This window comes from Gossypium raimondii, chromosome 5 (assembly GCF_025698545.1).
Source record: "Gossypium raimondii isolate GPD5lz chromosome 5, ASM2569854v1, whole genome shotgun sequence".
Lineage (NCBI taxonomy): Eukaryota > Viridiplantae > Streptophyta > Magnoliopsida > Malvales > Malvaceae > Gossypium > Gossypium raimondii.
Window position 1 is genome coordinate 6,641,492 of NC_068569.1, and position 15,812 is coordinate 6,657,303.

At 36.1% G+C, this 15,812-nt stretch overlaps 1 protein-coding gene across 1 annotated transcript; it reads left to right on the forward strand.

Moving 5' to 3' along the window:
- Window positions 1-1,954: 1,954 nt before the first annotated feature.
- Window positions 1,955-11,947, forward strand: LOC105768982 (asparagine synthetase [glutamine-hydrolyzing] 1-like). The gene is made up of 15 exons (XM_052630906.1): window positions 1,955-2,205; window positions 2,721-2,859; window positions 2,991-3,086; window positions 3,204-3,345; window positions 3,534-3,724; window positions 3,822-3,918; window positions 7,087-7,099; window positions 10,118-10,169; window positions 10,258-10,338; window positions 10,420-10,641; window positions 10,725-10,859; window positions 10,947-11,027; window positions 11,123-11,209; window positions 11,325-11,432; window positions 11,515-11,947. The coding sequence occupies exons 1-15, from the start codon at window positions 2,126-2,128 to the stop codon at window positions 11,746-11,748; spliced, it is 1,758 nt and encodes a 585-aa protein (XP_052486866.1). The 5' UTR covers window positions 1,955-2,125; the 3' UTR covers window positions 11,749-11,947.
- Window positions 11,948-15,812: the final 3,865 nt, after the last annotated feature.

Sequence of the window (15,812 nt, forward strand, 5' to 3'; positions counted from 1 at the left end):
TTTTAGTAGTCTACATCTTTATAATTTTTAAATGACTAAATTAAAAAATTCTCATTTTAGGGCCAATGTACAAATTTACCACATACTAATTTAAAATTTTATAAATTATAAAGAATCGATAAAAGTGAAAATTTACATTTTAGAGGGTTGAGTCCGGACATGCCCTTTAGTTCCACCTCTATTTGTAATATTTTATATAGTTGTGTAATTATACAAATTATTATAATTTTGTTTGTGCTTTGCATACATTTATCATAGCTTATGTTATCTAATATCATGCATAAATTGTGATATTTTTCCTTTGAAATTTACTATTTAAGTGCTCAATTATTTTATTTTAACTTATATTTCAAATCTTGCCTAAGTGGAAGAATTGGATACAGAAAAGTTTGAAAGTTAATTTTAAGAAGGTTTTATGATTGGGACTCATTTAGAGAATTCAAGCTGTTTGTATCATATCTTAAGCTATAAAATTCCAATTTACTTTTTCTAAGGGAATTGATAGATTAAGACTGAAATCAAGAAAATGCGAAAAACACAGTCTTGAAGTCTATGACAGAAATCTGACAAAACTTGAAAAAACTGCTTTTCCAACTTATAAATACATAGTTTTAGGCCTACCCACAATTAGTATTATTTTATTTTTGTGTTTTCTCTCAACATGAGTTGCTGAGTAAAAGAGATTTCAATGCTTTGATTCTTCAAATTGGGAGATCTGTTGTTTTTTTTGGATAAATCTGTAAAAATGATTTATCCAGAAATAGAAAATCATCTGCTACAACAAAACAACATGGGAAGTTCCAATGTAAACAAACCCCAAGCTATACAAATTCTATTACTTACAATATCAAATAACCCCACCATTATTAGGTAACGATTTGTGCAATTACACAAAACATTTAAAATATTTTAGGAAATTATATATGCAACAGGGCAATAACTTTATACACAATTTGTGAAATTTTGAACTCTGTAAATATGGTTGAAAATATGATAAGGGTATATATATATAATTTTAAAACTTTTTACAATACCTATAGATCACATGTCATACCCTAAACTTACATGTCAAGTTTATAAAATTCCACAAACTTTATATGAATGTAATTTTTTATACAAAACATTACTTAATTATACAAATTAAATAATATTTTTAATACAATATCTATTTCTACCTATAATGTTTGAACTCTTAAATCAAAATAAAATACACGATAAACACATTCGAACACACGTTCTTTTGATTATTATCATTATAATTAATAACAGCATTACCAACTAAATTAAAGTTTAATTAACCATATTAGATAATATTTTATGTAACATAAAGGATAATAATATTTATAATAACTTAGAGGTGATGAAAAACAAAAAAAGTGAACTCTTAGTAAAATTTTGTGAAACTTTAGTGAATTACAAGAGAAAAGTAAAGTTTTCACAGCAACGCGACAAGTACAGTTCAAACTCAAATCATACTTGAGAATATAAACACTTAAAACATTAAGCAAACACATAGATGTGATTCAAATTTGATTTGCATGACAACGTGAGGAATGATGAACCCATGTTTTTGTACTTGGCACTTTGTGTATTATGAATCTGCAATACTACAGAGATAGCATATGACAACTACATCTAGAGATTCTTCGGCCCATACGTTCTTTGCATCTGAACTCAATCATTTTCTCAAAATTAATGGTGCAGGAATATATGTTTGAGATAAATATTTAATATCAATACACCGATATTTTAACTTTTATAGATTTAAAGGATTACTTTTTTTATTATTTATATTTATACTTAAATATCAGACACGGAAAATCTTTTAAAAAACAAACAATAGTAACACATTACACATGTGCTCCTCCAGCTCGCTTTCGCCAAAAGTGAATCACTAGGGTTCTATAAATACGTGGCGTTTGATGAATGTCAAAACACAAGACGTGTTGTCTTCCCGTGTTTACACTCCACTGTCATCTGCTCCATCTTTTTCAATTTTCCTCCTCCTTTGTGTTTTGTTTTGTTTACTATTTTCAATATAAATGCATTTACTTTAGTTTGTTATAGTTGTTCAGGAAAAGGAAGAAAAAAAAAGGTGTTGGGGAGTGATAACTATTGAAAGAAAATGTGTGGGATTTTAGCAGTTTTGGGTTGTTCTGATGATTCTCAGGCTAAAAGGGTTCGAGTGCTGGAGCTTTCCCGCAGGCAAATAGTTTTTTTTCTTTCTTACGTTTTCGCTTTTAATTTCGGGGGTCTTTTTATTTTAGCCTATTTTGACGTTTGTGTCTCTAAATACGTTGAATAAACATTTGCCAAGTAGGTTTAAATTATCTCTCTTATTGGCCTTGCAAAAACAAGAGGAAAAAACAAACAAACATGGTTACTACTTTAAAGATAGATCATCTCCAAACTTGGAGGAGAACTATACGAAGGGTCTTGAAGCAATGACGTTACTACTTTTGAAACAACAGAAAGAGGAAAAATAAAATAAAAGAAGGTGGCAGAGTCTGTTTTAGGATGCTAATAAAATCAGATATGAATTTGAGAATATTAAGTTCCATTAAATATGTCACTGCTGATAAATATATGTATATCACTGCTTAGTTAGTGATTATTCACGTGGGGTGTGGGACGTAATTTAACGATCATCTGGAGAAACAAATAGTGATAAAAGAGAAATAATAAGCTGAAATAGCTATGGTTGGATGATGTATGAACAGGTTGAAGCACCGTGGTCCTGACTGGAGTGGGCTCTATCAACATAGAGACAGCTATTTGGCTCATCAACGTCTTGCCATCGTCGATCCTGCTTCCGGTGACCAACCTCTGTTTAATGAAGATAAGAGTGTTGCTGTCACTGTAAGCCTCTCTATGCTTCTTTCGTTTTAGTACTTATCCAGTTTTAGCCAATATGATCACTTATTTAAAATTTCAAACATTTAAGGGTTAATTCATAATTTGAAATCGGTCAATTATGTGTCGGGAACTAGGTGAATGGAGAGATTTACAACCATGAAGAATTGAGGAAGAAGTTGGTAAACCACAAGTTCAGGACTGGCAGTGATTGTGATGTTATTGCCCATCTGGTAAGGTCCCCATTGCTAAACCTTTTAGGGATACAGCTCATTACGGGTCTAAATTTGTTAGTTTGTTTTGTAAATTCAAGTGTAAAAGTTGTTGCTTAAACTTGCACTATATTACAGTACGAGGAATATGGGGAAGACTTCGTGGACATGTTGGATGGAATCTTCTCATTTGTGCTGTTGGATACCCGTGACAACAGCTTCATTGTCGCTCGTGATGCTATTGGGGTCACCTCCCTCTATATCGGCTGGGGACTTGATGGTATTATGTCTTGCTTTCTCAATATATCTAATATACCTGTGTGATTTATATAATAATTAGCTGTTATTTCGCGGTTTTTAGTTTCTTCACTACTGATATTTATCGAATTGGCTATTCATGATAGAAAAAAACATGTCCAGTTTGAGATTGGTTTGCTAAGTTAGTTGTTTAACTCTTATAATATTCAGGTTCGGTTTGGATATCATCAGAGATGAAAGGATTGAATGATGACTGTGAACACTTTGAGACCTTTCGTCCTGGACACTTGTACACTAGCAAATCAAGAGGATTCAGGAGGTGGTACAACCCACCCTGGTTTTCCGAGTCCATTCCTTCAGTTCCATATGACCCGCTTGTTCTCAGACGCGCATTTGAAAATGTAAGCTTGATGATTTGCAGCCAAACATTTGACACTTTTTTTTCTCTTTTCATTTTCTGCCATTTTACCTTATGGGTCATATGGAATATATTTGTAGGCTGTGATCAAAAGGCTGATGACTGATGTGCCTTTCGGAGTTTTGCTATCTGGAGGCCTTGATTCATCATTGGTTGCTTCTATCACGGCTCGGTACTGTTAGAAAAAAGGCAGCAGCAACAATGAACAACAAAGAGCATAAGCTCATGAAAAACAGGAAGCAAAACAAAACAAAAGAACAAAATGAAAATCCAAAGAGAAGCAGCAAGTAACCGAATGAGAAAGTCTTAGCTTTCATTTCCATTTCAAAATATAAAGGGGTTACAAAATAATAATAATAATAATAATAAGTAAGTTACCTAAACTGTAACTACTCCTACCAAATTTGGCAAGTTGCCAACTAAAATAATACAAGTCAAAAGCTGAAAATAAATCAGCTATTACATCCATCATTTTCATATCTTACTAACTCTAGAAATCAAGTTACATGTCAACTTGATTGCTTTACAAAAAAAAATCAAAATAAACAAAATGAAACAAGCAGCTCCTATTCGATTCTAAAGTCGGTCTGCTGTCATTGGAAGTTTGTTGCATTGCAGTCAATGCTCAACACTCCTCCTTGGATCTGTAGGCAACAAACACCGATTGAATCCCTTAGAAATTCAAACTGATTGTGCCAAGAGGCTTTGTCAAAATGTCACCAATTGATCTTGTGAGTGCAATGTGTTAGACACACTTCTTTGGATTGAACAACTTCTAACAAAGTAAAACTTGAGCTTAAAATGTTTGGTTTTGCCATGAAAAAGGATTTTTGGAGATGGCAATCACGATCGGTTATCCACCATAATTTCAGTTGGCTCAAGTCGTTCTTCATTCAAATCACATAGCAACTTCCCGGCTTGATTCATCGCTGCAATTTCTTATGTATTTGGCTTCAAGAGAGATCGAAAGCAACAGTTTGTTGCTTCTTTGAACTCCAACCGAAAACTCCCGAACCAAGTGTAAAGAAGTAGCTCAAGTACTTCTCATATCATCAATGATCCACCCACCACTATCCGAGTAGCCGTTAATTTCACTCACTTCCTTTCTTGAACATTACACCAAACTTCAAAGTACCTTTGACATACCTGAGTATTCTCTTTGCTGCTTTCAAATGAGTTGTATTGCAGCTGTGCATGAATCTAGACAATAGACTTACTGAATGCATAAGATCAGGTCTGGTTGCTGTCAAGTAAAGTAAACAACCAATCAAGCTTCTATACTCCTTTTCATCTACCTTTTCTTCATTTCCAAAGCTGCTTAGTTTCTCTCCCACAGCTAATGGTGTGCTCACTGGTTTGCAGTTTTCCATATGAAACTTAGTGAGAATTTTCAAGGCAAATGCATGCTGGCTGATAAAAATGCCTTGATCAGATTGGTCTACTTCCATACCAAGGAAGTAAGTCATGATTCCCAAGTCTGTCATGTCAAACATGTCTTGCATATTCTTCTTGAACTCCTGAATCAAATCGACCCTACTTCCAGTCACTAATAGATCATCCACATATATTAAGACAATCGGCAAAGTCTCATCTTTGGACTTCTTTATAAACAAAGTTGGCTCACTTAAACTTTTCTCGAAATTGAGCCTAGACAGGTAAGCATCTATCCTGTCATACCAGGCTCGAGGAGCCTGTTTTAGTCCATAGAGTGCCTTCTTCAACTTGTAAACCTTGTCCTCCTTTCCTTGGACTTTAAATCCATCAGGCTGTTCAACATAAATTTCCTCTTTAAGGAAGCCATTCAGGAAAGCTGACTTGACATCAAGTTGATGGACCTTCCACTGTTTTTGTGCAGCCAAAGCAAACAGGAGCTTTATGGTGTCCACCTTTTTGCTCTCGAGCAAATGTCTCCTCAAAATCAATGCCAAACTGTTGATTGTACCCTTTCACCACAAGCCTTGCCTTGTGTTTGTTCAAAGAGCCATCAGCATTGAATTTGGTCCTGAAAACCCACTTGACACCTATGACCTTCTTCTGATCAGGTCTGTCTACCAGATCCCAAGTGTCATTCTTATGGATCATGTCGATTTCAGCCTCCATAGCCTTCTTCCAACTCTTGCTTCGTGCAGCTTCTTCATAGCTTGAAGGCTCAACAATGGCCACATTGCATCTTTGGTAGATATCAGCAATAGACCTGGTCCCTCTCACAAGAGCATCATCTACATTGGCATTACTGACTTCATTTTCTGCCAATTCCAGATTGCTGTCAATCTGCTCTTCTTCAAACTGACTTGTGTTAGAGCCATCTAGACTCCAAAACCTTCCTTCATCGAATTTGACATCCCTGCTTACCAAAATCTTCTTGGTTGAAGGATCAAATACTCAGAGCCCTTCTTGCGCCTCATCAGAGCCAACAATATACCGAGAACTGACCTCTTCTCGAGCTTGGTTCTTCTTTCTGCAGGGACAAGTACAAAACACATGCAACCAAACACTTTTAAATGGGAAACAGTTGGTTTAAGATCATACCATGCTTCAAAAGGAGTTTTATCATTCACAAGATGTGTTGGCGACTTATTGAGCAGTACACACCGAGGTGTTGACACCTTCATTTCAAAAATGCTTGGAAGCTTGCTTTGAAACAACAAACACCTGGTCATGTTCATCACTGTTCTGTTCTTCCTCTCACACACTCCATTTTGCTGAGGAGTGTACACTGTGGTTAACTGATGATGAATCCCAGCCTGCTCACATAGCTTCTGAAATCTTTCAGACAAGTATTCAGAACCATTGTCTGTCCTCAAGGCCTTAATCCTCGCACTGTTTGATTTTCCGCCAATGCCTTGAACTTTCCAAAACTTCAAACACTTCGACTTCGCTTTCATGAAATAAACCCAAAGAAAATCTGGTCGATCATCAATAAACAAAGATAAAATACTTACTGCCATTCAGTGAAGGAGTCTTCATTGGTCCACAGACATCTGAGCGCACCAACTCAAGTCTTTCTCGAGCCCTCCATGCCTGGTTAGCTGAAAAGGGCAACCTGGCTTGTTTGCCAAGCTGACACACCTCACAAACACCTTCACTTGCACTAACCTTCACCATGTCCTCTGTCATGTTCATTTTGTGCAGCAAATCAAGTGATTTGAGGTTAACATGGCTAAATCTCTTGTGCCAAAGATCAGTATTGTCAACTGAGCTTGTATAGGCACTTTTCTCAAGCTGACTCACATCCAGCATAAAACATTTGTCTCCCATAGGTGCTGAGACAATCTCCCTACCATGAGCATCACTTATAACACAAGAATCATTCTTGAAAACTAGTGAAAAGCCTTTCTTGACTAGTGGCCTACACCGAGTAAATTTTGGTCTATTTCGCACATAGAGCACATCGAAATGATTTTGTTACTCGAACCAAGTGAATCACCACATCACCTCGCCTTTTGCTTCAATCAAGTTGCCATTGCCTATCCCGACCTTCGAGACATAGGTCCCGCAAGGTTCTTGAAAAGGCTCTCATCGATGCCATGTGATGTGAGTGACCACTATCCACAAGCCAACCGCTTCTTGCCGTTAGTCGCAAAACATGAAGTCAGAATACATGCTCCTCCCGAGCTTGGACATCTTCGCAGACTTGGCTTGTCTTGGTTGTGCTTGTGCCTTCTCATGACTTCTACAGATTTTCTCATGATGGCCATACTTCTTACACTTTTTGTAATCAGTATGTCCGGTCCGTCCAAGAATACTTCTCCAAATGATTAGTCTTCTTGCAGTGAACGCATGGTGGAAACCTCCTTCTACCTAGTATCTTTCTTTGATCTTTCCTCTTTTCAAACCAAGGCTTCTTAGCTTTCGACTTGAGCTGGAGCCTTCTCGACCTTTGCTTGAAAGGCACCTTCGTGACTCTCCTCCCGCCTACTTGCTCTTCTCTCTCAAGTGCATAGAGTGAGTTAACCAACTCAGACAAAGAAATGGTTGTGAGATCTCTCGAGTCCTCCAATGAGGAGATTTTTGACTCAAACCTTTCAGGTAAGGTGGTAATAACCTTCTCAACAACCCTACTGTCACTGAAATCTTCTCCAAGGAGTCTAATATTATTGACAGTAGCCATAATCCTATCAGAATATTGCTTGATAGTTTCTGACTCCTTCATCTTCAAATTTTCAAATTCCCTTCTCAGGTTGATGACTTGTTGCTGTCTGGTCTTGTCTGATCCCATAAATTCCTCTTTCAGCCTATCCCATGCCTGCTTGGGAGAGTCACAGGCCATGATACGAGTGAAAATAACATCAGACACTCCATTCTGTAGGCAAGCCATGGCTTTATGCTTCTTGGCTCGCTCCTCACCATGCTGCCTGATCTGAGCAATGGTTGGATTTACTCTCAATGGTGGTGGCTCGACATCATTTTCAACTGCACTCCACAAATCAAGTGCTTGGAGGTAAGTTTTCATTTAACTACCCAAATGTGGTAGTTTTCTCCGAAAAAATTGGTGGTGGAGGAGGTGCAAAGCTCATGTTGCTCAAACGGTTTGACAAACACGATTTTTGAGTTTATTTTGAAACAAAAAAACTTAAACAACAGAGGTCCTCAAAGACAAGAGGCTCGATTACCATTTGTTAGAAAAAGGCGTGACAACAATGAACAACAAAGAGCATAAGCTCATGAAAAGCAGAAAGCAAAACAAAACAAAAGAACAAAATGAAAATCCAAGAGAAGCGACAAGTAACAAGATGAGAAAGTCTTAGCTTTCATTTCCATTTCAAAATATAAAGGGTTACAAAAATAATAATAATAATAATAAGTAAGTTACCTAAATCGTAACTACTCCTACCAAATTTGGCAAGTTGCCAACTAAAATAATACAAGTCAAAAGTAAAATAAATCAGCTATTACATCCATCATTTTCATATCTTACTAACTCTAGAAATCAAGTTACATGTCAACTTGATTGCTTTACAAAAAATCAAAATAAACAAAATGAAACAAGCGGCTCCTATTAGATTCTAAAGTTTGAATACTGCTTGGAAGTTTGTTGCATTGCAGTCAATGCTCAACACTCCTCCTTGAATTTGTAGGCAACAAACACCGATTGAATCCCTTAGAAATTCAAACTGATTGTGCCAAGAGGCTTTGTCAAAATGTCACCAATTGATCTTGTGAGTTTGCAATGTGTTAGACACACTTCTTTGGATTGAACAACTTCTCGAACAAAGTAAAACTTGAGCTTAAAATGTTTGGTTTTGCCATGAAAAGCAGGATTTTGGAGATGGCAATCATTTCAAGTTATCCACCATAATTTCAGCTTGGCTCAAGTCGTTCTTCATTCAAATCACATAGCAACTTCGGGCTGATTCATCACTTGCAAATTGCCGCTATGTATTTGGCTTCAAAGAAGAGAATGCTTTGAGCCAACCAAATTATGGTGGATAACCAAATGTTAGCTTGCCATCTCCAAAATCCTGCTTTTCATGGCAAAACCAAACATTTTAAGCTCAAGTTTTACTTTGTTCGAGAAGTTGTTCAATCCAAAGAAGTGTGTCTAACACATTGCAAATTCACAAGATCAATTGGTCGACATTTTGACAAAGCCTCTTGGCACAATCAGTTTGAATTTCTAAGGATTCAATCGTGTTTGTTGCCTACATATTCAAGGAGGAGTGTTGAGCATTGACTGCAATGCAACAAACTTCCAAAGAAGCAGCAGCATCAAATTTTAGAATCTAATAGGAGCCGCTTGTTTCATTTTGTTTATTTTGATTTTTTGTAAAGCAATCAAGTTGACATGTAACTTGATTTCTAGAGTTAGTAAGATATGAAAATGATGGATGTAATAGCTGATTTATTTTCACTTTTGACTTGTATTATTTTAGTTGGCAACTTGCCAAATTTGGTAGGAGAAGTTACGCTTAGGTAACTTACTTATTATTATTATTATTATTATTTTGTAACCCTTTATATTTTGAAATGGAAATGAAAGCGAAGACTTTCTCATTCGTTACTTTGTCGCTTCTCTTGGATTTTCATTTTGTTCTTTTGTTTTGTTTTGCTTCCTGCTTTTCATGAGCTTATGCTCTTTGTTGTTCATTGTTGTCACGCTTTTTTCTAACAAATGGTAATCAGAGCCTCTTGTCTTTGAGGACCTCTGTTGTTTAAGTTTTTTTTTTGTTTCAAAATAAACTCAAAAAATCGTGTTTGTCAAACCAGTTTGAGCAACATGAGCTTTGCACCTCCTCCACCACCAATTTTTGCTGGAGAAAACTACCACATTTGGGTAGTTAAAATGAAAACTTACCTCCAAGCACTTGATTTGTGGAGTGCAGTTGAAAATGATGTCGAGCCACCACCATTGAGAGTAAATCCAACCATTGCTCAGATCAGGCAAACAATGGGGAAGTCAGCTCCATTCTTTCTGTGTCGGACTTGAGGTAAGTCACGTGGTATAGGATGAAACCTTGAAGCATAGTTTTAAAGGAATTAACTTTTCTTAAAATTTGTTTATGGATTTCTACGCAGGGTTCACCAGATTTGAAGGCTGCAAAGGAGGTTGCAGACTATTTGGGCACTGTTCATCACGAGTTTCACTTTACCGTTCAAGTAACTACCCAAGATTTAGTCATACTTTTAATTCGAGTCCTGGTGGTCCAACATTCGCTAATTTTCGCTCTAATATGGCAGGATGGAATTGATGCGATCGAAGATGTCATCTACCACATTGAAACCTATGACGTGACCACAATCAGGGCGAGCACTCCTATGTTTCTGATGTCACGAAAGATCAAGTCACTAGGAGTGAAGATGGTTATTTCCGGTGAAGGCTCCGACGAGAATTTTGGTGGATATTTGTACTTCCATAAGGCTCCAAATAAGGAAGAACTCCACCGTGAAACATGCCACAAGGTAATAGATCACCATACACGGGAGTAGCCATCGGAATTGGAATATAAGGATATAATGGAACTGGTCTTTTTAAACTTTTACAGATCAAAGCACTTCATCAGTATGATTGCCTGAGAGCTAACAAAGCAACATCAGCGTGGGGATTGGAGGCTCGAGTACCCTTCTTAGACATAGAATTTATCAACGCTGCCATGTCTATAGACCCTGAATCAAAGATGGTATGTAAACAAGAAATTTCTCCTTAAAACGACAACTATATTATGATACAGACTGACCAAGAATACTTTTTCTATATTATGATACAGATCAAAAAGGATCAAGGACGCATCGAGAAATGGATTCTTAGAAAGGCCTTTGACGATGAAGAGCGTCCATATTTGCCAAAGGTGTCATTGAATCTTTTGTTGTCTGTAGTATTTGTTAATTTTAACGTTAGTACCCAAGTCAACTAACAAGTCCTATTTGATGACCTGACCTGCAGCACATCCTCTACCGACAAAAAGAACAATTTAGCGATGGCGTTGGTTATAGTTGGATCGATGGTCTTAAGGCGCATGCTGCCAAAAATGTAAAAACCTTTCTATTTGGCCTCATATTGCTTATAATTTAATAATTATCTCCGTTTGGAATCTCAATAAACAGACTGGTGTTAGGATTAATCAATCCCAACCTTATACTTTCAGGTTACTGATAAGATGATGCTTAATGCTTCTTACATATTTCCTCACAACACGCCAACGACAAAAGAAGCATATTACTACAGGATGATATTCGAGAGATTCTTCCCTCAGGTGATTTCTGATTTGAAGTTGTTAACTTTGTCAATAGCATTTGATTGCTGAAGTGGTCATCCTTATTTGCTGGGTTTAACAGAACTCGGCTAGATTGACAGTCCCTGGAGGAGCTAGCGTGGCATGCAGCACTGCTAAAGCTGTTGAGTGGGATGTTGCCTGGAAGAACAACCTTGATCCTTCAGGGAGGGCTGCCCTGGGAGTCCATCTCTCGGCTTACGATGCAGAGCCTCCTCTCATCAGCAACGTGCCATCCAAGGTTATCGATAGTATACCACGGATGGTGGAAGTTCCAGGAGTTGCCATACACACTTAGTACCTGCCTGCCTACTGGAAAGGGATCGGAATCGATGAAATCAATAAGTGATAGTAGTATATTGTGGCATATTCATCAAAATTCTCATTTACTAAAATACTTTATGATTGTTTGGATCTTCCATTCTTGTTGCTTATGTTTGAATGTGTGTAACTGTTATCGTGGAAGTCAATCAAATATTTGAATGTGTGTAACCAAATATGTTGTCTCTACTGGTTTAATGGAGCATTAACAAGTCTAGATTCTAAACATCAATATCAGACATGAGCTAAGGAACCATACAAGTATCGAGGTGATCGAGGAAGTTTCTAGTTGAATTTGAAAGGGAAGATTTATGCAAGGAACTGAAATCATTAGTGTTGGATTGGGACCAAGTTGAGCACGAGCCAGTGTTGGGCTTGGACCTCTTATCCCTGAGACTGGCCCACCAATTTTCATTTTTACTTTTTTGAATATTAATTGATTAATTAGATAAAGATACCAACTGGTTATAACCACCAAAATTTTCTTTTGAAAATATTAAGTCTTAATTGGATTTATTAATTTGTTTTGAAGAATTAATTAGATTTATAATTATCCAAATCCCACAATTAATATTATTAAGTTCCTTTTGAAAATATATGCAAATATGCAAACGAGTGAAATTGTGATTATAACTTATGAATTATAGTTCAAATTCTTCTATTAGATCCTAGACTTTGTAAATATTTTGGATTTAGTACATGTACTTTAATTTGATTAATTTTAGTCTCTATACTTTTCAATTTTAAATTTTAGTCTTGATCGATGGTAACAATTAAATCGATTGGTTAAATTATGCCATTAGTCCCAGATTATACGTAAAGTTATAGATTTAGTCTACATTCACCAATTGGATCATTCTTAGTGACTATATTTTTTAATTTCAAAATTTAGTCTTAATGCAAATGATAGGCATTAAATCTATTAACGATTTTTATGAGTAATATGTAAAAATAACAAATGTACATAGCATTACACATGTGGTAATATGTTTGATACATCAATTTTAAAAATAACACAACTTAATGAATTTAATGTTATAATTTGGTTAGTACTAAAATTTTCAAATTTTAAAAGTATAAGGACTAAAATAACTTGATTAAAGTATAAGTACTAAACCCACAACTTATGTAAAATATGTGGTCTACTAGCGAATTTGACCTAAATTATAATATTTCCTTTATAAGAGTTTGTTTGACTTAAATTTAATTACTGAATTTTAATACTAAATTTTATAAGTGTTGAATATATATTTAAAAATGTTTGATAAATTAGTAAATATAACTACTTAATATAATTTTATTGTCCGATAAAAGTAAATACTTATTTTAAAAATTATATATTTTAATTTTAATTTTATTAATTTAATATTTTATATTATTTTGGATAGTTTTGGATAAAAGATAAATATGATAATTTAAATATTTCAATTTTTTAAATAGTAGTTTTTTTAAATCAACTTAATATTTTCTACATTAAGTGATAAGTAGCTACCTACCTACTTATCTTGGCTTTTTTAGATAAATAATCCAAAAATATTAAAAAATTATGAAAATGACCATAGTACCATATTATTATAAAAATGACCTAGTTTCTACATTGGCAATGAGTGCAACCACTTCCCATGGCGACAACATCCCAAAATGTAACACAACCATTGCTTCATAATTTAAAAAAAAATTATTTTTTGGTGTTGTCACTTCCCAAGGCAGCAACCATATAAATTTTCACCCCATCGTACTTTCCTGCGTATTTCCGGAGGTAAATGAAAAATATATATTATTGATTTTTGGTGCCGCCTCCTTTAATGGAGGCACCAAATTGAATAATTTTTTTTTGTTTACATGCTTTTAAGTGGCGGCTCCAAATTGGATTAAAATAAATATTTGTTTGTGCCGCCTCCTTCATTGGAGCCACTAATACCAGTATTTTTTTTTTATCTCTAGTGACTACTCTAGATGTGGCGGCACCATTTTTTTTTTGAAATTTTTTGGTATCGCCACTTCACATGGAGTCTCTAAAAATAGTGGTGGTGCCAAAAAATTCCAGAAAAAATATTGGTGCCGCACATTTCAAGTAGTCACTAGAGAGAATTTTTTTTCCTGATATTGGTTGCTTCAAACCAACAAAAGCATGGAACCAAAAAATAAAATTTTATTCAATTTGATGCCTCCATTAAAGGGGACGGCACCAAAAATCAACAATATATATATTTTCATTTACCTCTGAAAATATGCGTGAAAATATGGTGGGGATGAATATTTATACGGGTGTCGCCTTGGGAAGTGTCCCCTGAAACTGGATACCAAGATGCTTCTCCAACGGGAATAGGAATATAAGACTCAGTGTCATCATAGTTTGAATCGAATTGAGTTGCATTTATATGAGGTGTGGTGGAGTCAGAAACATCAGATGTATGCAACTCAGGTAGACGAGAAAGCCCGATGCACGGATCAGACCCAGTGTACACATGGGCCCTTGGTTTAGTCCACCAAGGAACGGATGGCCCAGACATGTTGCAAACACCATCACTGGACGCCCCAATTTCTCGATCATGACCACGAGAATCAGCAAATTCAGCACAGTTCGAAACAAGCCCATTCATACGAGAAGTACCATGCTGCCCAAACTCTTGACTTGGACCAGGTGGAATATGTCCATTAAAACTACCAGGCCTAGTTGGCCTAACATTAGCCGACCCATGAACCTGACCAGGCCCAGATGTTAACAAACTCAACTTCTTGAATAACAAACTAACAGCCAATAGTCTAGCTCAATAACAGAATTGGCTACCAAAATATACTCTTAACAATTTTCGAGAGATTCTTCCTCAGGTGATTTCTGGTTTGAAGTTGTTAAATTTGTCAATAGCATCTGATTTCTGAAGTGATCATCCTTATTTGCTGGTTTTAACAGAACTCGGCTAGATTGACAGTCCTTGGAGGAGTTAGCGTGGCATGTAGCACTGCTAAAGCTGTTGAGTGAGATGTTTCCTGTAAGAACAACCTTGATCCTTTAAGGAGGGCTGCCCTGGAAGTCCATCTCTCAGCTTACGCAATGTGCAAATCTCCTGTCCTTTAGACCTTTATTTTTTATCCGACCAACTCAAGTTTAGGTACTTCAACTAATTTCGCGATTAGGGTTGGTTATCTCATCTTTGAATTAGGGGCGTTTGTTATGAGAACTTTGTTTGAGCTTTCTATTCCAAAATTAAGTTTAGCTATGACGATGATAGTTGAACTTTCATTTTCGTCAGTTCTTTTGTTATGGGTGGATAGGATGATATCTTTGTTTCCTTCTTTGCGAGACATCTTTTCATTCCTAACGAGGGTGACAGTAACAATTATGGCGGATGGCCTATTCTCTCCGGACCTTATCTAACCTAACAAATATGTTGTTGACCTTTGCACAATAGGAATTTTCATCTTATTTTTACTTGGATAATGGTCCCTACCAACGAGCATTTCGATAATTGGATGCATCAATGCTTTCACATCAACCATCACTTTGACTTAGTTTCAATTATTTTTCTTAACATTGTCGACATCATCCATTTTTCTGTGTCTAGCTAGTAACAAAAAGCTTAGGTATGGAACTTTCTTTTCCAATATTTTTCGAGCCTTGAAGTCAAAAGTCCATGTTGATCTCGGTCGAGCTAGTACATTTTATTTCGATATATCAGCTTCTTATAGTTGTGGTTGGATTAAACGCGATAGTTAATGGATTGGCAATCCCGATTGTGTTGGTCAATAAGCACAAGGAGCGGCTACTGATCAACAGGAGGAAGGCGTGTCACGTGAAGATGACCCTCCGCCTCCGAGAACGTATATTCCCGCTTTGATGGCTCATTAGTCTCCTTGTACCGTTAGTCTTTTTGCTGCTATACATGGGTTTCTCTCCGTGTTAATGCTCAGTTTGATGTAGTAATCATCTATGTTAATGATCGGTACAATTTTTTGGATGAGCATATCTCGGATGTTGCCTATCGGTTCCCTCAACTTCCGGACACTTGGCTTAATACTCTTAGTAGTTGTTTGACTAGA

What these genes read in the sequence shown, in the direction of transcription:
- LOC105768982 (XM_052630906.1), top strand. Translation starts at nt 2,126, where the DNA reads ATGTGTGGGATTTTAGCAGTTTTGGGTTGTTCTGATGATTCTCAGGCT. An exon ending in GTGCTGGAGCTTTCCCGCAG is followed by an intron (nt 2,206 to 2,720) that starts GCAAATAGTTTT and finishes ATGTATGAACAG; the next exon opens with GTTGAAGCACCGTGGTCCTG. An exon ending in AGGCGCATGCTGCCAAAAAT is followed by an intron (nt 11,210 to 11,324) that starts GTAAAAACCTTT and finishes TTATACTTTCAG; the next exon opens with GTTACTGATAAGATGATGCT.